General features: G+C 35.2%; 1 protein-coding gene across 2 annotated transcripts; it reads right to left on the bottom strand.

The window, feature by feature from the left end:
* Nucleotides 1-1537: 1537 nt before the first annotated feature.
* On the bottom strand, nt 1538-21178 carry LOC121422291 (UDP-GlcNAc:betaGal beta-1,3-N-acetylglucosaminyltransferase-like protein 1). Of its 2 annotated transcripts, XM_041617228.1 has the most exons (13): nt 21077-21178; nt 16540-16542; nt 12639-12755; nt 11663-11759; nt 10334-10398; nt 9657-9722; nt 9339-9434; nt 8457-8552; nt 7226-7350; nt 6545-6680; nt 5321-5389; nt 3885-3959; nt 1538-2166 (listed from the first exon to the last, which is right to left on the bottom strand). In XM_041617228.1, the coding sequence occupies exons 1-13, from the start codon at nt 21125-21127 to the stop codon at nt 2086-2088; spliced, it is 1077 nt and encodes a 358-aa protein (XP_041473162.1). In that variant the 5' UTR covers nt 21128-21178; the 3' UTR covers nt 1538-2085. The 2 variants fall into 2 exon arrangements, with proteins under 2 accessions (XP_041473162.1, XP_041473163.1); XM_041617229.1 differs by lacking the exon at nt 16540-16542.
* Between the last annotated feature and the right edge of the window lie 538 nt (nt 21179-21716).

The following is a 21716-nucleotide window of genomic DNA, read 5'->3' as shown; positions in this document are numbered from 1 at the left end:
AGGTAGTGGGATAATCCTTCGAACCAATACATATTAAAGTGTGTAGTTGGCACGGTCAAGATATCATACATTATCATATGATTCAGTGATGACCATGGGTTTTCTTGACCTGCTACCATGGTAAAATAAAGTAGCCTATGTGCAATATAATAATTTTATTTATACGGGTTTCAGGACACTTGGCGTGAATCTCTTTGCAACAAGTTCAAGAAAGAGAGAGTTCCTCTAGTCAAGGAAGATGACTAAAATCCAAGGGGATTTTTGGCAGAAAAAGAGCAACACCAAAGCCACCTTCTCCTGTTAAAAAATTCATTTAATATCAAAGGAGGTAATATAATGTGTATATTTGATTGAATAATAAAATGTTATTTTTCTAAATGTAGATTTTTAAAAAGTGTTAAGGCCCCCATTTTCTTGTCAAAATATAGTGCATATGTATTTCAATATAATGTTACCTGTGAGCACTTTAGGGGCCATATGTACAATTTTCAAAATGTTTTTATATACTATTCTGATTGCTTTTACAGGTAGCAGATGGAGTTGGAGGGGAGGATGGGACCAGAATTCAACATCATATTAGTGAATTAAAAAGCTGGCACCAATTAATCCAGGAATGTCGTTTGGTAGAGAACCTGACAGAATATCCTATTCTGAAAGAGGAAAACCAGGTAATGAAGTTTATACAATAAAAGATTAGCCTATTTAGATACCTAAAATGTTGAATTGTATCCAATTTCATGTACATACATGTATCATGATAATTGTGGATTCAATAAAACACACAATTGAAAAAAGGAAGCAACTGTTAATTAAAGTGGATATGGGTATATAGTGGGATAATCTTATTAACCAATGTAGAAGTGTGTATTTATCACCCTCTAAAAACATCATACATTATCAAATGATGACCATGAGTTTTCTTTTATTTTTCCCCCTGTACAATATTCATCATACCTGCTACCATGGTAAAATAAACATGTGTTATATACACACTTTTATGTAGTGTGTTTACAGGAAAGTTGGGGTGAATCTCTCCGCAACAAGTTTAAGAAAGAGAGGGCCGCTTTAGCCAAGGAAGAGGAGTAAAATCATCAAAGGGGATTTTCGGCAGAAAAAGAGCAACACCAAGCAACCTTCTCCTGTGAGAAACGTTCATCAGGTATCAAAGGAGGTTGTGTATAGTTGATTGCATTAATTTATTTTTCTTTATAGTTTGTGTAATATCTGGAGATATTTTCCTTTAGATTTTGTATATTCAATGACACACTACCGGAAGACAAGAAAAACAAAAGTATGTAACTTGGAGTTGATGTTAGTGTTACCCAAATAAATGACATTAAAATGTGGTCGCTGTCTACGGATATGATCTGTTGGAACCCACAGTGTATTTCAGTTTGATTGATGCATTTCTTGCAATCTTAGAAAAATTGATTTTTTTTTATAAATGTGTTAGGCCCTTGTTTTCTTGTAAAAAATATAGCGCATGACATCAATTTAACATTCTCTGAGAGCACGTTAGGGGCATATGGTATGGGAAATATATTAATAATTTTTGAAACGTTTTTAAAATAATACTCTGATTGATTCTACAGGTAGCATATGAAGTGAAGAGGATGGGACCAGAATTCGACATCATATTAATGAATTAAAAAGCTTGCACCATGTTGCATTCCTGGCTCTACCACAATAAAAGACAAGCTGGAGAGAATGTATGCTCATTGACAGCCATTCATCAAGGAATGCTGTTTATAGAAATCCTGCCAAATTATCCTATACTGAAAGAGAAAAACAAGGTAATGAAGTTTTTACAATAAAAGATTAGGCTACAGAGATACCTAACAACACATGTACCTCACAGCGGGTCAGCCTTAGCAACTTCAGGAGTAGTAGACTGTCAACAGCAGAAGTGAACCTTGTCAACTGCAGGAGTAGTAGACCAAGTAAACTGCAGAAGTAGACCTTGTTGACTACAGGAGTAGAATTCGTCAACTGTAGAAGTAGCAGACCTTTTCAATTGTACGAGTAGTAGACCTTGACAATTGCAAAAGAATTAGACCTTGTCAACTGCAGAAGTAGTAGACCTTGTCAACTGCAGAAGTAGTAGTCTTTGCCCTCTTGAAGATTCAGTGATCCTAGGTTTTTCTCAAAGTCACCTCCTGTTAGATCCTACAGCAGGATTAAAAGTAAAACATGGAAGCTTTCTTACATAATTGCTAATACTGCATGAAGTAAATGCAAATTTAGCTGAAAAGATAAATACACACTGCATTATTTGGGGCATAAATACTTCAGAAAGCAATCACTGCAGAAGTGACCCAACATTTGATCCTCCAGCAATTGCCCCTGCCTCAATATTCCTCCAAGATATTGGCCGGTGTTCTCAAAAAGGCTCTAATTGTATGCTAAAAAAAGCCATTGACTATGCAAATTTTTGTACATAATCATGCTTTTCATCTAGTACATTAAAAAAATCTAATTAAATGCACGGTTTTGGCAGAGGGAGCTTAAAGGGATGTGTGATAATATGAGAAAACTGCATTAACCATCATTCAATTAAAACATCTGAAAATATGGGCCATAAGGTTCAAGTATGTTTTAAATTTGACAAAAATCGAGGTTCGCTGAACACAATGATTAAGAGCATTCTTGAGAGCAAGTGGGCAGAGCAGTCAGCACAGCAGCATGCAACACATGGCAGCTATGCTCATTAAGACTGTTTTCATGGTACAGTGGTACCCTTACAGGCCTCGAAATAATCGACGGCCATGGCTGTCGATGCCCCCATTACTGGCCGTCATGCCCTTCTTCTTTTTGCTAAAAGTTACGGCCACTAAAAATGTGCCCTTTTTTATATGGCCGTGGTGCCCTTTTTCTCATAAATGTGCCCTTTTTCTGATATATAATGTGCCCCTTTTGAAAGTCTGCACCTTTTTTTCTGAGCGAGGAATACTTTTTGAGATCGGAGAAAAGTTTTCCTCGCTCAAAAAGTATTCAATACCTTAGCTTTACCAGCGACGTCCAGTGCATGTATGCAGTCTAGTCCGAAGCCGCGCCGAACGATGAGCTAGCTATACACAGCTGGCCGGCCGGCCGCTAGCGCGCTTTACATATGCTATGTAAGCTGCAGCATAAGAATGGACGAGCGCGAGCTCCGTATGTGTACTACACAAATGTCGCACGCGCTGTACTGTCCTGGCGAGCGCGCGCGATGCGTAAGTACAGTACTTTGAATGGGAGTGTTTCATAAAGCTGTTCGTCAGTTACGAACAACTTACGAACGACCGGTGATACTTTCTTGGGTGCTAATCAGATTCACATTTAATTACATGTAGCTCAAGAAGGTATCACCAGTCGTTCGTAAAGTTGTTTACGAACAGCTTTATGAAACACCCCCCCTCCCTCCGATATATCCGTACATGTTTATAATTTATTACATGCCCCTTAAAAAGTGGCCTTGGTGCCCTCTGCTGCCTGGCCTCAGTGAAAAAGTGCCCCCCCAAAAAGTGGCCTTGCCCCCCAAAATCCTATTTCGAGGCCTGCCCTTATCGCAGCATCTTGATGAACAAATGCAATCCTTATGATAGTGTTTCATTAAAACTTTTGTCCCACAAGTTGTCGGATCTGACAACTTTCCTTGACTTTGACTGGCCAAGAAGCAGTGTTTTATCGTAACTGTTGAATAAAAATGGGACTCGGAGGAAAAAACCCCAACAAGTCCTTTCATGTACGCTCTCCCCTGGCGATTCCTGTCTGACCTTTAGGATTGCAAATGATTGAATCTGATTTTGATTTTGAATCCTGGACTAAGTGACTTGGCGACCAAGGCTAGGAATTCCAATTTTGAAATAAATTAGGATCAATCACTTTGGACATGACATATATACCTGCTTCATGCATATGATGAAAGGTGGCATCGCATCAGAGAAGTGAACAATTGGAACCCTTGGTTTCGGTGACTTCTGCCAAAAAACAAGAATATGAATGATGAAAGTTTACCAAGAAAATGAGAGCCGAGTTAAAAGATATGAGAAAATGTTGTCATTAAAGAGCTAATACACAATGCAATTATATAGAAAAGATTACTGTGATCAAAGATAGTACATAGAGTTCTCGAATTTACATTTGTACATTTATGTGTTTATTTATTTGTTACAATACGTAGGGACAGTGATTTTCCGCGATCGCGGAAAACGGACGGAATTCACGGAATCGGCTGTTTGAAACGGAAAGTGGCTTTTCAAACGGAAAATCACAGAAAACATGTTTTTTCTCAAAATGCACAAAAAAGCAACAGAAATTAATCCCAAATCCTCAACAAAATACTAATATCAACTGAAAAAACACGATCTCACTTTGCAACAACAATCGTGACAATCAACACATCGTAACTACACTCGAGCCTCTCCATCACTCGATCGTATCCAAATTAGTTTACACTTACGTCCGCATAGAAGGCAGAATCCGGCCGTGTGTTGCTGCCCTCTGCGTTTGGTCATAATATAATGATCACGGTGATTCATCAAATCCAAAATGGCGGATATTCGGAAGTCGTCGACTGCTCAAAACAATGTCCGAAAAGTCCCCAAATCAGCGATAAAATCCCATTTAACGATAAAATAATGCTAATAATATGAAAGGTGAGAATATATTAATGTTGATTATGTTTCCCTAATTTTTATTTTAGCTCGAATCTCTTTGATTAAAATGGATTTTAAAGCGATGTTAGTACATTGGTAGATGCAAATTTTGAGCAGCGCTAGCATTTTGACATCGCTTCTCGTTGCGTATTGGTTTTCTATGTAAACGGAATTGTCAATTTTTCTTGTACACAAAGTCTATGGGGAAACGGAATTTCCGTTTCCAGACATGCTGAAACGGAATTTGAGATTTTCTGAAACGGAAAAGGCAATTTTTAGAAACGGAAAATCACTGTCCCTAAATACGCATCCTAAAGAATATTCACAATCAATATCAAAGCATTCTATACACATACAAATAACAAATGTATTTGTCTTAATTCAAGTTATTTTTTGTACTGAATTGTTCATGAATTTACAATGTCAGTTATTTATTGTCACTTCAGACAGCCCTAGTCTGATGGATCATTCAATCACAAGGAGGCGAAAGTAATTTTCTTATTTTTTGGGGGGGGCTCCTTTTCAAATACTGAATAAATCTGCAATCTTGGTTAAGCTTTAACATTGCAATGAATGGGGAATTTCCAGGGCACTTGGGTTTTTTCAGGCTCTTTTGAAAAATCGTTCCGAGCCCCCGTATGTATTTTTTTTTCACCTACAAGGCAGTAGCAACAATCTCTCACCTTGCTCTCTTCATAGATATAGACTCCTTTCTCAATCTTCTTTTCATCAACATCACAAAATGCATTCACCTGAAATAGAAAAATATTTTAAAAAATTACGAAACTATGAGGTAGGAAGGGGGTAAGGGCAATTGCTGCGAATTTGATCACTTGATTGCATATAATAAGCAATGTAAATAAAGCTTAGAAAGTTAGTAATACGATCAAGCGCTAAGCTTTGTGTTACAGGCCAAGGTGAGTGTTTCATAAAGCTGTTTGTAATTTACAAGTGACCTTACGAATGGCTAATGACCCTTTCCTACCAACTGATTCAACAATGAAAGTCTGCTGGACATTGTTTACCACAAGAGAGGGTCATCGGTCGTTCATAAAGTTGCTCGTAACGTACGATTAGCTTCATAAAACATTCACTGGGACTAAAAATAGAAATTGGCTATTCTATGTTGTTTGTGGTTTTGAAAATTCAAGAAAAAAAAAAAAAATTCATTCAAGAGAAATTCGCAACTGCATCCACAGCCTATGTTTATTGACATTATTAAAGGAAACAAATTATTCATTCATACAGGTGCCAAACAATGACGCTAATACAAGCAGAGTGAACATGGTTGTTCAAGATAAGAGGTCCTAGGTGCATGCCTGCTGAAGTATCATGTCTTCCATAATATTATGATTCCATTACAATTGCGCTGATGGAAATTCTGCACATTATGCCAAACATGAATCTTAACTTCCAAAACTAAATAAACTCTAATCCTTATCTTTACATTTTTTTAACCAAAAACTATAAACAATCCAAACTCCAACCCTATGCTCTATGAGACATTTAGACCAAAGCAAATGTCGCGGGAGCAAATGCTGTGTCACAATTCTATATAATACTGTAAGGGGTCATTTTTAATAAGCCATCATTTGTGCTTTTTATGATCCCCCACGATACTTATATGTATTGAACATTGTATCGATTTGTATATATTGTTGCTTTTTAAAGTGGAAATAAATTGAATTAAAATAATTATGCACAGCGCACAAAGGCATGATTCAAACAGATGTGTTAACTGTACACTGGAATAACTACCAACTATCAGTGGAAACCATAAGCTTGCTCATGATTAAAGAACAAGGTGTAAACTGAAAGGTTGGAATATACAACTCCACCTGCTCAGGTTGACATTAAAAGAAAACGTTTTACTTATTATGATAAAAATTGTCAATTCTTTAGTATACCTTTTGTTTGTTCTCATTTTTGAGCGTTCTGTAGAACCTTCGACCCTGTTTACCAGCATTCCAGATGGTGAATTGATTCCAGCCACAAAGAACTTGCTCTTCCAAGGAAGATACTTGGATCTCCCAGATCGTCTCCCTGTGAAAGAAAAAAGATTATGTTTGCTATACAGGAAGTTCTTGATGGCATGCATCTACATGTACGGCGCAGCCAGAGTGCTTTATGGGTAATCTATGTCTAGACCTAACAAACCCTTCACTCATTTCATTATCTCATCCATTCATTTATTCATTTATTATGGGAGTTTTGATGTGATTCTAGATGCTGTAAGACAAGACAATGTATCCATTCATTCATGCGATCGTTCATTCATTCACTCATTCATAAAATCGTAAGTTCGTTCTTTCATGCGATCTTTTGTTCGTTTGTTAATTGACATTCATTTATGCCATCATTCACTCATTCTTTCATGCGATTGTTTGTTTGTTCATTCATTCCTTTGTGCGATCGTTTGTTCATTTATTCATGCGATCCTTTGCTTGTTCTTTCATTCATTCATGCGATCGTTAGTCCGTTCTTTCATGCGATAGTTCAATTGTTCATTCATTCATGCAATTGTTCGTTCGTTCTTTCATGCGATCGTTCATTCATTCATTTATTCATCCATCCATTCAATGTCTAACCTGTGAACGGAGTGAGTGGTAGCTCCAGGATGATACCTATACATCATCAGGACTTCATTCACTCTGTAGAGCTCCCCTCCACTTTTTAAATGTGCCATGAAGAAGATCAGATCTTCCGGTGTACCCTGAGTACATAAAAGGGTAATAATAATTAACTTCACAAAAAATTGAAATCTGCTAAATCTTATAATGTATTTCCAGCACTTTCTCCACTCCACAAGAGCACTCCAACAAGAGTTCCAAGTCTCAATTGCTAGGCATGCTACATAGACTATCTTACCAGCAAAGTTTCAGTGGATTGACGCCTTGCCAAAATATGCTACGCTGTGGTGGTATTCAAACACATTATCCTTTGATTACAAGTCTAGAGTCTGGCTCGCTACAACACGATACTTCCACAATCTTAAAGGAGAATGAAACCTTTGGAACAAGATAGCTTGTGTGAAAACAGAAAAATCAAAGAAACAGATCAACAAAAGTTTGAGAAAAGTCGGACAAATAATGAGAAGGTTATGAGCATTTGAATATCACTAATGCTATGGAGATCCACAAATTGGAAATGCGAAAGAGATGTATGATGTCACTTGTGAACAACTCTCCCCATTACTTTAGTATATATTTTCACTGAAATTGCCTCTTTTATCACATCTATCAGTAGATCATGTGTTCTTTCTATAGGAGGGCATGTAATACAGATTTTTAAAGAATAAATCATGGATAAAGAGTTTGTATCACCACAAGAAAAAGCAGAAAGAGACATTTTGAGGGGGTATTTTATAATCCATCAAAGGGAAAGTTGTTCACATGTGACATCACACATCCTTGTCGCATTGCCAATGTGAGGATCTCCATAGCATTAGTGATTGCAATATTCAAATGCTCATAACTTTCTCATTATTTGTCCTTGATTCTAAGTCTGGCCAGGTTTATTACTCATAAAGCAATATCTTAAGCAGAGTAGTCTTATACTATCCCACTTGAATGATAACACACTAATTCACTACTGAATGAATTGGTCCCACAATAATTATGTTAACAAGTAGGAAAACAAGTACTTTTCTACTCAAAACATTTAGTTTTTTTCTATAGATATAAGTATAATTATTGGCTAATTAATTGTCTGTATTAATTATTTAGAGTTATAATCTCAAAATGTACATTTCAAGACTAGCTATTTATGATATACAGTCATAGTTCAGTTCACTTCCCCTGTTAAAGTTTCAGAACTAACCTTTCCACTCTCATCAAACTTTCCAATTTTGTCAAAGACTTCTCTTGAGCAGAACCATGTTGGCATGGCAACTGTTGGACCATGTGATGTGTATGCCTGAAAAAAACAAATTATAGAAAAAAATTATTATAATTAAAAAAACAGCAACAACTAAGAAAGTTTTGGGGCACTAGTAAAAGTAGTAGAAATAGTAGCAATAGAAACAGAAATAGTAACAGAATTTGACAGAAGTAGAAGCAGCATTAGTAGCAGTCGTCATAGCAGTAGTAGTAGAAGTACATGTAGAAGTAGAATTAGTAGTAGTAATAGTAGAAGTAGTAGTAGTAGTAGTAGTAGTAGTAGTAGTAGTAGAAGTAGTAATAGTAGTAGTAGTATAGTATTAGTAGTACTAGTAGTAGTAATAGTAGTAATAATAATAGTAGTAGTAGTAGTATAGTAGTACTAGTAGTAATAGTAGTAGTAGTAGTAGAGTAGTAGGAGCAGTAGAAGTAGTAGTAGTAGTAGTAGTAGTAGTAGCAGAAGAAGTAGTAGTAGTAGCAGTAGAACTAGTAGTAGTAGTAGTAGTAGTAGTAGTAGTAGTAATAGTAGTAGTAGTAGTAGTACTTAAGTACTGTCTACTTACTATTTTCACTTTGTCAAACAAATTTTCTTTTTTCATAAACAGTTCATCTATCCATTAAACAAAGTTGATATTAGACAAGATAGTATATATATAGCCTAACTGGAAATTATACAGAATGTTTAATAGGCTAAATGGCAAGTATATCATATAAGAGGATGAATTATTGGTCTTAGACAAAGCACATATAGGACTAGACCAAAGGGAAAGTAGACCAAGTGGGCAAAGACCAAATGGCATTTTACATTTAAAGCACTGCATACCTGAGTGTACAACTGTTCTTGTTCAAGTCTATTGCACCAATCTGTGAATCGTGGGGTAGAGTCCACAGGGAGACGTCTGAACTGACAACCAACAATCTGAAGAAAGGAGTTACCAGCAAGCAAAGAAATGAGATTCATTCATTTTACAATGGAAGATAAGAAGAGAATTGAACCAAAAAAAATCTGTGAAATGTTTTTGCAAGTATGTACGTTACATTTCTAATGTTGGCAGGTATGAAACGAATGAAGTTTGGCTTCATAGTATTTGATTTTTTTTTAAAATATTCATAATGTATAAATAAACCATGAGCCACTTACAGCATTTGGTCTTGAGACAGCTGCTGCTAACTGCATCTCAATTCTTCTGCTGTCCATTACATCATCCTACAAGAGAAGAATTATCACAAAAAAAGAGAATCAAACCACCACTCAAAAATACAGAGGTTTGTAATCATCACTGAATGAAAACTGCCAATCAAGAACATTGTTGAACGCACATTGACCCGTATTCTGAACTCATGGTCTAACTCTGTGCTAAAATTATGGAAAGCCAAAAGTGTTGAAATTTTTATTATTAAGTTGTATGTTTCTTATGTTTACTGTGCTCTTTCCTGATTCATCAATGGTGAAGGCAATAATCTATTTATACTTCCTAGACAATTATGAATGATTTTAGAGCCAAATGAGCTGAAATATGATATCTCTACTGTTAGTGATTTATGTAACAATTGGCTATCCATACTTAAACCACAACTTTAAACCCGATTTTAAGTTAAATCCGACTTCAGAATACGGGCCACTTTGTTTGACACACTGACACACAATCAGCTTACACTAATCAGAATTCAATATTGTCTATCAAATTAAACGCCTTTCTATTTTTTAAGTTTCCCACAACAATATACGATTATAAAATATTACTTCTGCAGTTATCATGAATAACATACATGTAGATATGTGTCAGTTAATTTTATCTTACAAACCAATTTACTCACTGCATCAAGAAAGCATAAGAATTGTCCACCACTTGCTCCAATGGCCCGATTTCTGGCTGCACCCACTAAAACAAACAAATAGAGAAATATTGAGGCATTCCAAAAGCTCCCTTTCATGATGAAGACTGAATAAGATCTATAAACATGTACAGGTATGCATAAAATTATGCGAAATCTCTGTAAAGCCAACTTGATATAACATACATTTTCTTACATGTAGTTAAAGTTTTCCTGGATATTAAAAACAGATCACCTACAAAGTGGGCAAAGCTTTCCTGAGTGGACGAAATTCACTGTATTGTGGCTGTTTCATGTACATGTAAACAAGTCGATGGAGAAAACTAAATGGGCAAAATTCACCATTTCCTAGCCATTTTTCAAAAGGACTATAAAACGGCTATAAAAGGGGAGAGAAAAGGGCTACAAAACCACAAGTTGCTCAGTGTGCTCACTGTAATTTTCTTGGGCTAAGGCAGACAGATGCTCTCCATATTAAAGAGGGACACATGAAATTGTATCCAATATTGGATTAATGTTGATTTTCATTTCATCCCATTTTTTTTTACAATTATGCTTACTGTTTCTACTTTTAATCCCAAATAGCATAAAATATCATGAGACACATTTTAATATGGGGATATCACATGAATGACCTTTGACCTTGGTCATGTGATCTGACACTCAGGCAGGATGTTCAGTAATACTTGATTACCCTTATGTCCAAGTTTCATGAACTAGGTCCACATACTTTCTAAGTTATGATGAAATTTCAAAAACTTAACCTTGGTTAAGATTTCAATGTTGACGCCGCCGCCGTCAGAAAAGCGGCGCCTATAGTCTCGCACTGCCATGCAGGCGAGACAAAAAGTGTCTGTTCATCTTAAACAGATAAGTGAAAGTATGGAGTAATGGGCTCTACAAATAATAGACTGGCAATCAATTGCTGAATATGGCAATACCAAATCAAATTTATTGTTATACACACTCTATTAAAATCAACCAGGAACTAATCAATATTTGCAAAGCTTAGTGTTACATTACTTGGTGTTTCAAAAAGCTTTTGGTAATTTATGAGTGACTAAACAAATTACTGGTGATCCTTTCTTTTGGTATACGATATACATAAAATTTTCATTGGTGTGGGTTTTAACTCCTAAGAAAGGATCACCAGTCGATCGTAAAGTCGCTCATGATAACATACCACCTGCTTTATGTAACACCTACTACAAAACTTAAGTTTACAAGTAATTGAGCTTGACATTGGCAATTTTAAATAAATTTCATAAGAGTCATAATTAATAGCTGTCTTTATAAAAAATCTAGCCTTACCTCCGACAGGTGTGCCATTGTGACCATTTATCAACATGGAGATGCCAGCTTTCTCCATTTTAGATTTGAAGCCTTCAAGAATGGATGCTGTCATGTCCTGAAAACAGGATCAGAATGATTTTTCAGAAATCACATGAATGAAATCCAACACTAAAAAAACATTTTACAATACTATCAATCAAATTTGAATTCAACAATATATGTGCCTTGACAAGGAGTAGCAAACTGCAATGAAAAATTACTTTGTGCTGTTTTCTCTGAAATTTTAGATTTTCTTGATAAAGCAAAATAACATTTAACCATGAAATACAATGCAATATGGAAGTTTATTCAAGCTTAAGAAGTTGAACAACTATTTCTTCTAACTTAGTACACAGTACACACTCAGATTTCAGATGTTACCCACAGCCAGTATAATTTAAGAGTAAAAAAAGAACAAACGATAGTCAAGATATTTCTTATGATGTTACATATCAGAAGAATTGTAAGAGAAATTAAATTCATCAATTTAGTTATTTTTTTTCTCTAAGGATATTCATTGCTTGTGATTAAAGAATATTCCAGAATGTCTCAGTTAAACTTTGGTATGGAGGCATCAGACAGAATTCAGGGTATTTTTGTAATGTACAATGATCTTGGCAGACAATAGGTCATTCAAGAGTCTTCTAGAACATGTAGAATTGGACTGTTCTAGAAAGAAGCGGAAATTTCTTTTTACAGACAATACTAGAAGCTTCCAGTATAGTGCTAATTTATACATATAAAGTTGGCGGTTTCTTAGATTAGTTTGACTTATGTTTAATATCGTAACTAATTTTGTTATGATACAAACATACACTAAAAATGATATCAGATATTAGTTTGATTTTTTAATGAAAAATTCAAAATGGATGGCTAACATTCAGTATCAAACCTAAATCTCAAGAATATTATTAAAGTAACTGAATTACATGAAAAAGTAAGTATGGAGACCTACAGTGCTTGCATCATTGTAGACAGACAGCTCCATAGATCCGTTGAAAGTCTGTGATACGACAGACTCTAAGCATTCTGTTAACCAAGGCTCACCATTATGAACAGGCATAATAATGGACTGCATGAAAAAAAGAAAAAAAAATGTTTCAACAGTACAGCAGGACAGTGGACATCGCAGACAAGGTCAACTTAACTTTTCTACAACTTTGCCATTATAAATCAACACTTTGGTTGGGGGCATTAACAGAAAAACAAGTCAAGACATACAGGATAGAAAGAAAAGTATGGTTTAGTAGTTATTGCTATTCCAAGGGTAATTGGAGACTGGATGCAAATATGTGAACAGGCAGCACAAAACCCACAAAAAGTTGCCAGAAATGAATTTTAGTTAAATAACCCTTCTGGAAGAGTTTCTAAGTTAATATAACTTGTGCACAGTGATCGATCCTAGCCCACACAAGTAGAGGAGAAGGTTCACTACCACGGAACACTCCTTTTTTAAAAAAGGGGGATTAAACTCTGTGAAAATGAAATCGATTTCAATTGTCAAATGGAAAGCTGCCATCTTACATAGCCTGTACCATTTTCAGGTAATTCCTGTCATATACCATTGGTCAACCCTAAAATTTAATTACCCTTAGTACTGCCATTCAGGCATGCTTGATTGCAAAAAATGCAAACTCTTTTCCTTTTAATTAGAAACTGTTTACCATGTTCAGATTCATTCCCCATAGTTTAAATATTTTCCAGGTCTACATACATGATTAAAGTTTATCTCAGAATCTTGGATGCAATCAGTGTATTTTAAGACATTCGCCAACCATCAATTTAAAGCTTATTATGAGATACCGTAATATTGGAACTCATTGTTATCCCAGTGAAAAAGTGACAATAAGCCATGATTCATGACTACCAACATAGCATTTACAATATGGGTCCTCATGTCTCAAACTTTGGATTCCAGGGGAGCATTTCATGAAAGTCGTCAGCACTGACAAATTGGCTTTCTCTGACAGTTACCATAGTAACATTCAGAGGAAAGTGCCTCACAGCCAATCAAAACCAAGGATTTCACTGAAATTGTCAACACTGACAATTTAGTCAGTGCGGACAATTTTCATGAAACACTCCCCAGGTTTAATAAGTATACCGTAGCCAGTGATGGCCTACTTCCATATAGGGGAATCCTTGCCTATTCGCCCATTCTTTTGATGATCATGCCATTGTCGTGATTCATGGCTCCACGTATATGATCACTCATTCAACCTTGTTTTCTAAGATTGCTCAAAGTGCTCGAACTGTATGGATGCTTTCCATGATCTAACCAAATTCTGAAATTCTAATATTCATAATTTCGACACATGAGAGAACCTTTGTAGGTTTAGGAACAATATAGGCTACCTGTTTATAGACAGAAAACAACAGATAATTATGTGTTTTGGATTGTCCATTCAGATTTAGGTTAAGAAATTATTGTATTATAATGTCAAATCATGTACACTCGTAGTTGTACCTACATGTATGTAGTTGTAGTGAAATATTATGGCTAATCTCTAGTATGCACGATAACTTCTCAATGAAAGGTACCCAGTATTAGATTTAATGTACCATACTTAGGTTAAAGGTTCCCTGTAGTTTAAACTAAGACTGTTAAGCATATGTATTGTTACCGATGTGAAAAGAAATGAATCCACAAAAAAAGAGAAAAGAAAGGAAGAAAAAATATAAAAGAAAATGGATGCCAAAAAATAATTATTTCATGAAAAGGAGAAAAGAAAACAAATTGAAAAAAAGAAAAATACACAAAAAGAATGTCAAAGAAGAAAAATATTCTTTCAAGAAAATAAAAATAAACAAATGAAAAAGAATACAAAAGCAAAAAAGAAATCAAGGAAAAAGTAAAAAATAAAAAAAAAATAAAAAGAAAATGTAGAAAAAAAGGTAAATGGACGATGTAAATTTGTCCCAATTACTTTCTAAAATTGATCGTCCAGACACACAACTGGGTATATTTCCTCGAGTTGTCATTTTTAAAGCACTGAAATAAAGGTGTCCAGCAATAGGACACACATGTCAATGACGGTACCGGTAATGCAGGGGCGGATCCAGCCTTCGCCAATATGGGGGGCCCAGAATTTCTTTTAGCCACATTTTCCCCCATTGTCCGCTTGAAGATGATTTTTTGTTTGTTTCTTTGAAGGGGGTAGTCCTATAAGTCACTTCTTAGCTTTATTCTTTAAATCAACATAAATATATAATATCATAATCCTTATTTTATAATGCGAGCGCGAAGCGCAAGCAAATTTTATTTTTTCCTAAAATGTGAACATTCTGAAAAAAGGATGTGCCTGCAATAATTACTACGAACGCGAAGCGTGAGCAGAATTTTTTATACACGTTTTGAACTGATCGGAAAGGTAGGCCTACCTGTTAAAGACTGCTTGCAGTTAGCCATGAAGACGTAACATATTTCAACATCAAATAATGCGAGCGTGAAGCGCGAGCTGAAAAGTTTTGACATTTCTATATAACGAATGGTAAACTTGAATCAATTTTTGTAATCATCAACAGGATAGCTATATAACTAAGCAATTGATGCGAGCGCAAAATTCTAGGTTTAGACCTAGAACGGGACACTCTATTCATGTTTTGTAAATCATGAAAAGTATAAGAGGGGATTTTCCTACATTAAAAATGCGAGCACAAAGCACGAGCAGAAAATGGTTGTATACGTTTCAAACTGTGAAGACGTTACATATTTCAACAATTAATCATGCGAGTGCGAGCGGAAAAATTCGAGATTTAGACCTAAAACGGGACACTCTTCATGTTTTGTAAATCATGAAAGGGATGAGAAAGGGGGATCTTCCTACATTAATAATTCGAACACAAAGGGCGAGCAGAATTTTTTTTAATGTGATCTGAAATCGGATAACTGAATGAACATGCGCGCATGTGTTTCAGATTTAGACCTAGAATGTACATGTCGGCATTCTTAATCCATCTTTAATCATGAAAATAAAAGCGAGCATGGAGTAAGAGCTTAAGATATTTGATATTCCGATCTGAAAAAAGGGGGTCAATTTCAGCTTTATATTTCAAACACTTTGTAGGAAATTGTAAGGTAGATATAAATCGCACTTGATAAAGAGCTGATATTTTTCATTATTTGAGACATAGGACCGTGACATCCCTAGGACATGTTATCATATAAATATGATGACTATATATCTTCCTATTCATCTTGCTAAGCACAAGATTAAACAAAAGGGACAATCTAATTATTAAATTGATATCTTATTCAGTAATGCATAATGAGGGTGCGGAATCTGATGATATTATGGCCTGAACACTGTACATTTCAAGCACTTTTTTATTATGAATATGATGCATAAGTAATCAGTTGATATATTTTTAACCATCAATGCGAGCTCAAATCGCGGATTGAAATTTTTGATAAACAGTCATGAAAAGGAGATTTTAGCAGTTTGTTATATAATCAATATTGAGATATGCATAAACTTCTAATCTAAATGCAAGCATGGCAGCGTTAGCTGATACGTTTAGACAATCAGACCTGAGAAGGGATATTTTGGAAACTTTATGAAATACATGAAAATAATATGTACCTGATAAATAAAAAATTTGCGTGCTCGCGAGCGGAAAATTTTAATATTCAGACCATAAAACTGACATTTTTACAGAGCACTTTTTTAAATCAATTTGTAAATAACACAAATTAATGAAAGTTCCATTTCCAATGAGAAATATGTTTTGTATATTGACTTCCAAACTTGATATTTAAGCTCCTTGTTGAACAAGATATGTGAATGTGAATATGTTAATGCCAGCAAAACCCAGTTCCACACACTTATTTTATACTTCCTTCGCAACCTTCACACAACCTGCCAAAACCTCCTCAGCAACTTTCGCAGCTCTATTAACTCTTAGGAAGTGTCTACATTTTTCTACTGTTACCAGCGATCTCTGACCTTAAAGGGGTGGTCCAGGCTGAAAGTATTTATAGCTTAATAAATAGAGTAGAATTCACTGAGCAAAATGCCGAAAATTTCGTCAAAATCGGACAACAAATAGCAAAGTTATTGAATTTTAAAGTTTAATAATATTTTGTAAAAACAGTCGTCATGAATATTCATTAGGTGGGCTGATGATGTCACGTCTCCACTTGTTCTTTTATATTTTATTATATGGGCAATTCCAGCGTAACGGACATGACGTTCAGACAAATTTTTGTAATTCAAAGGTTTATACAGTACAATTAGCAGTCTTTTGATAATTGTTATTAAGCTTATCAGACACATTTAAGTATCAGTTACATACACATAAAATTTCAAATCGTTTCTTTGAACAGTTGAGAAATTGCACTCTTTGTGAGCGTAACGGACATGACACAAAATGGACGAAGCATTTTTACCTCCTATTGTTTATCAAAATTCCTGTGAATTCCTAGATTGCATGCGCCTGACATTGGTATTAATTTAACCTTAAGATCATGCTCTATCCATAAAATGGTGTTTAACAACAGTTTTGCAGTGCAATCTGTATTCATAGCTCAAAATGTAGCGTAACGGACATGACACACGAAGTGTAATGGACATGACAGTTTCGTCCACTTTTTGTAAGTGAATATAATTATTTTATTACAAGATATGGTACAAGTCTAATTGTTTACATGTTAAGGCTAGAGGTTAGAGACACACATCATAACTGGTAATCTGTAATATCTCCTATTATTTTGCAATTTGAGAGGGGAGCTTTTCGTACAATATTTATAAAACAGAAAAATATTTAGAAAAATTTCTTTTACACGAGCTTAACAACAGTTAATGAGTATTTTCCAGTTACTACCATCCGCCACACCTAATTAATGGAGAAAAAGTTGCTAGTAAAGATTATTTTTTATTCATGGCTTTCTATTTGATAATATACATTAGCGTAATGACATGACACCCTTATGAAGTGAACTTCATCAGCATTTCTTAGTTTCAAAATTAAAGAAATGTGAATAATGAATGTAATTATGTAACAGCAAAGTACCTTTACTAACATTCTTAAGAAAAATATATAGATATGATTGGCAGGTATCATTAATTTAATAGCTAGAGCCTATATGATGTTATATAGAATACAATGTGTATCGTACCACTACGACACACTTAGAAGACCAAAGCTCTTTTTTTTGTGAGAAGAAAACAAACTGTAACAGACCTGTATACATTGTAAATCCAAGATGAACATATTATGAAATGTATTCATGATAAAGAATATGTCCCAGTATTAATCATTTAATGTCAGTTTTAAGATTTCAAAAAATTACATTAATACATATTTTAAAATTTAATAGCAGTACCTGGAAACCAGTCTTTCATTTAATATCGATTATGTATCAGTTGAAAGGTAATCGGAATGTTTGTAAATTGCTTCTGAGATTTTCTTCATTCAAAATAAATATTATCCTGAGTTGGCTGAGTATAATCATCCTTTCACCAAATCTTGAATTCTAAATCTTATGATCTTGCTTGCTGACAAATGTGGCCGTATCTAATTTCGTTGTGTTGTCTGCGCTGCTTGTGTGCAATGAAGATACATGTACATCATTCAAATCGTGATTACGGCTGACCAAAATACTATGACATAATTTATTGATCGCGCCACATTGTGATATTGCAAAGAAGTGCCACTGTAGATTCATGGATTCATAGAGCTACATCATGTAACACAGATATCTGAATACAAACTTGTTTTTAAATGTGAGCCCGTGCCATCAGTGAAGTACAGGTTGGTGAAAGTCAGATATTTTGAAGCGATATCATCAATGATCTCATGAATTTACAAGTTGGAGTTTTATCATGCTCCAAACTGTCAGTGCAAACACCTAAGATAATAAAATTTTGTATTGTTCAAACACAAATGATGCAGATTGTGATCTGAGTATGTTGCCAGATCTAGCTGCATCTTATTCTAATATTATGTGGCATACCGTTAATTCTCAGAAAAATCTACCAGAAAAAGAGCTGAACTTTAATCATTCTCCAACTTCTAAAAATAGCTTGAATGACATGTAGATTCTAGGAGTTACATGTATTACATCCAGCTATCCTCAATCAATTGAGACTGACCTCAGTCTGTAACACTGAGCCTAATATTTTGTTTTTGTGAATGCTGCCTTTTGTCATAAAAAAGGCGTCATGTCCGTTACGCGAATTGTCATGTCCGTTATGCCATTTTCATGAAAATGAGAAGTGGTAAGGGAAAATGATTGCTACACATGGTAGGGGTTTAAATTCTAACATAGAATCTATATCTGCAGTACTTTTAGACAAATTTCCTGTAAGCTGTGAAAACTTAAAGTGAAAAACGTAACGGACATGACACTGATAATGGTAAAGAAATCACACAAATCTAGAGACAGATTTCTCTAAAATTGATGAATGGCATAAAATTTAATGATTTTCTGCTGATTTAAACATTAATCAACTATTCAAAAGTTAAAAGAGACCTCTGGGACCTTGTTTGCTTTTAGTAGAGACAGGAAAGATGAATTGTTTAAATATGGTCCACATTTCTTACATTTGCAATTTACTATTCTATTTTTTTGATGGTGGAAAAAACTACGAAATTTTATCAATATTGCGATTTTTCTATTGGAAATTGAGACTTTATAGATTACTTTTTAAGAAAATTTGACTGCTTAAGTGAAATCTGAAACTTCATTTTTTCTCTAAAGTGAACATTTTCCATGGAATTGCCCATATGAAATTAGGTTTATTCAAATTTTTTCCTCTAAGAACTAGAAAAATTGGATTGACAACTGATTTAGTGCATTAGATATTTATTGCTGCAACTTATTTCATTACAAGGCCAAGGGAAATAATGAAAAAAACATAATTTCATGTAATAACATACGAAAACGGAAAGTGGAGATGTGACATCATCAGCTCGCCTAATATGAATATTCATGACGACCGTTTTCACAAAATATTGCTAAACTTTAAACTTCAATAACTTTATTATTTGTTATCCGATTTTGATGAAATTTTCAGCATTTTGCTCAGTGAGTTCTACTCTGTGTATTAAGCTATGAATATTTTCAGCCTGCACCACCCCTTTAATGGAGGAAGGGTAAAGAGAATCACTTAACAGGAAATGCAAGCGTGAGCGAAAATAATAATAGTGACATGAATTTTTTTTTCCCCAAGACAAGTCTTCCTCTTATCTTATTCTAGGGATACCTATGGCAGTGAGTCCAAACTTCGCGCGTGTCCATACTTCGCGTACGGTCATTATCTCAAAAACAAGCCAATATCCTGAAAATCTGACATCATCAACGTGAAAAGCGACCTAAAATTACCCTTTGATGAAAGTTTCTTTAGGATGAGTTCAGTATTCATGAAAATATTGGCAAAAGATCGGCAAATTTGTCACCGCTAGCGCCCGTTTTGAAGAAATCAACAAGCATCACGATATCACCATTTTGCAAGCAGAAATCATCAAAAATGTGAGTTAAATGTGGTACTAACCGATTCCATAGCATTTTGCCATCAATCTGATATAAATATTTCACTTTTTCTGAACGGTTTTCCAGCACAGCCTGCATTCGCCGATCGGAATAGAATTTTGAGATCGCGATAACGGCGAAACCCCTTGACCTACTTTACATTTTCGTCCATGATTTTATAGTTTACGATCTTGCCGTCAATGTGGTAACTATTTCTTGAATTGGTTTTGTATAAATTATGAATATTTTGTGAACAAAATTAAGCCTGATGAATATTTTTGAAAAGTGCGCGAAGTTTGGACACCCCATCATACAGAGCTACCAAGTCTCACGCATTATGCGTGAGACTCAAGCATTTTGGACTCTTGTTCATCCCCTCAAATCTCTGTCTCACGAACTACCACAGCCTATCCCCATATACATTGTACACAATGTCTGTGATCTTTTTTCAAAGAAAATCTCACGCATACCTGGTCTTTGAACTTGGCATCTCTGTACCATACCTAATGTAGGGAAGTTTCTGAATGTAGGCATGTTATGCATTATGCCTACAGGCTACACTGGGCTACACTCGTCTTCCTCTTTTTTTCTCTTTTCTTTTCCTTACTTTCCCCTTTTTTCTTTTCTTTTTTTGCTTCGACAATAGAGAGGCCCGGGCCCCCACCTGGATCCGCCTATGTAGGCCTATATGTAATGTTTGCCGATTTAGTTCGCATTGTTGCTGAATAATTTTTTTCGCTCACTTAACTTAGGAGCCCGTCCGCATTACTGTCGTGTGCAATTTTCTTGTCACATTAAATGAATACGCGATAACACCTATCCTTGAAACATGTATTCAATAAGCACATACAAAAAATCCCCGATTTCAGCAATTTACGAATTCAACCCGCAAGTAATGCGTCAAAAGAGTCATAACTTACAACTACTCCAGTACGAGAATGTGACGACATATTACGATCATCTGTGCTCATAATTGTGGTACCAAAAACAAAAACACGCCAACAATAATTTCATACGAAATCGGGTCTTGTACGTCGTCGTTGCTGATCATCGAAACTCGTATTTCGCGGTCGTCTGCAGTTACTAGGTAAGCGATGAATTCCAATTACCGGAGTTAGAAATGAATATTCATTATGAATGACGTATTCTGTTGAATCCGGGGGTGTTGAATTTCGGGAATTGAATTGAAGAGTCATAGCCGTCATAGCAGTGTCATAGCGCGCGTAATTTAGAGACGTACAAACTATTAGGTGGTGCCAAAGAGAACTCGTTTGGAGAACGGTGTAGAGAACTTATGTTGGTAATTACCAGACTTATTTTAATTTGTCTTCTCGATCTCGGTAGGTAGGTAAAATATTTTAATCTGGGTATACCCTTGAGCTGAGGGTCAAGTTTAAGAGATAGGCCTTAGTAGGCTACTGAGTCTTAGCCTTAGGTATCAGAGCCTGAGCAGGGGCCCGTTGCAGAAAGAGTTGCGTTTAAACGCAAGCCCCAGAATCAATCGCAAGTCCCAAATGCGCGCTGTTGATTGGTTGAAAATGAAGTTGCGCATGATTTTTA

This window comes from Lytechinus variegatus, chromosome 10 (genome assembly GCF_018143015.1).
Source record: "Lytechinus variegatus isolate NC3 chromosome 10, Lvar_3.0, whole genome shotgun sequence".
NCBI lineage: Eukaryota > Metazoa > Echinodermata > Echinoidea > Temnopleuroida > Toxopneustidae > Lytechinus > Lytechinus variegatus.
Note: the sequence above shows the minus strand (reverse complement) of the source record. Positions and strands in the feature narration are given on the sequence as shown.

Bases quoted from the DNA above. Each gene is read 5' to 3' on its own strand.
- LOC121422291 (XM_041617228.1), bottom strand. From the start codon at position 21,127: ATGAGCACAGATGATCGTAATATGTCGTCACATTCTCGTACTGGAGTA. The intron at 9,723-10,333 runs GTGAGTAAATTG...CTTCTCTTGTAG, and splicing joins TCTTATGCTTTCTTGATGCA to GATGATGTAATGGACAGCAG. The intron at 5,390-6,544 runs GTATACTAAAGA...TTTCTATTTCAG, and splicing joins AAAATGAGAACAAACAAAAG to GTGAATGCATTTTGTGATGT.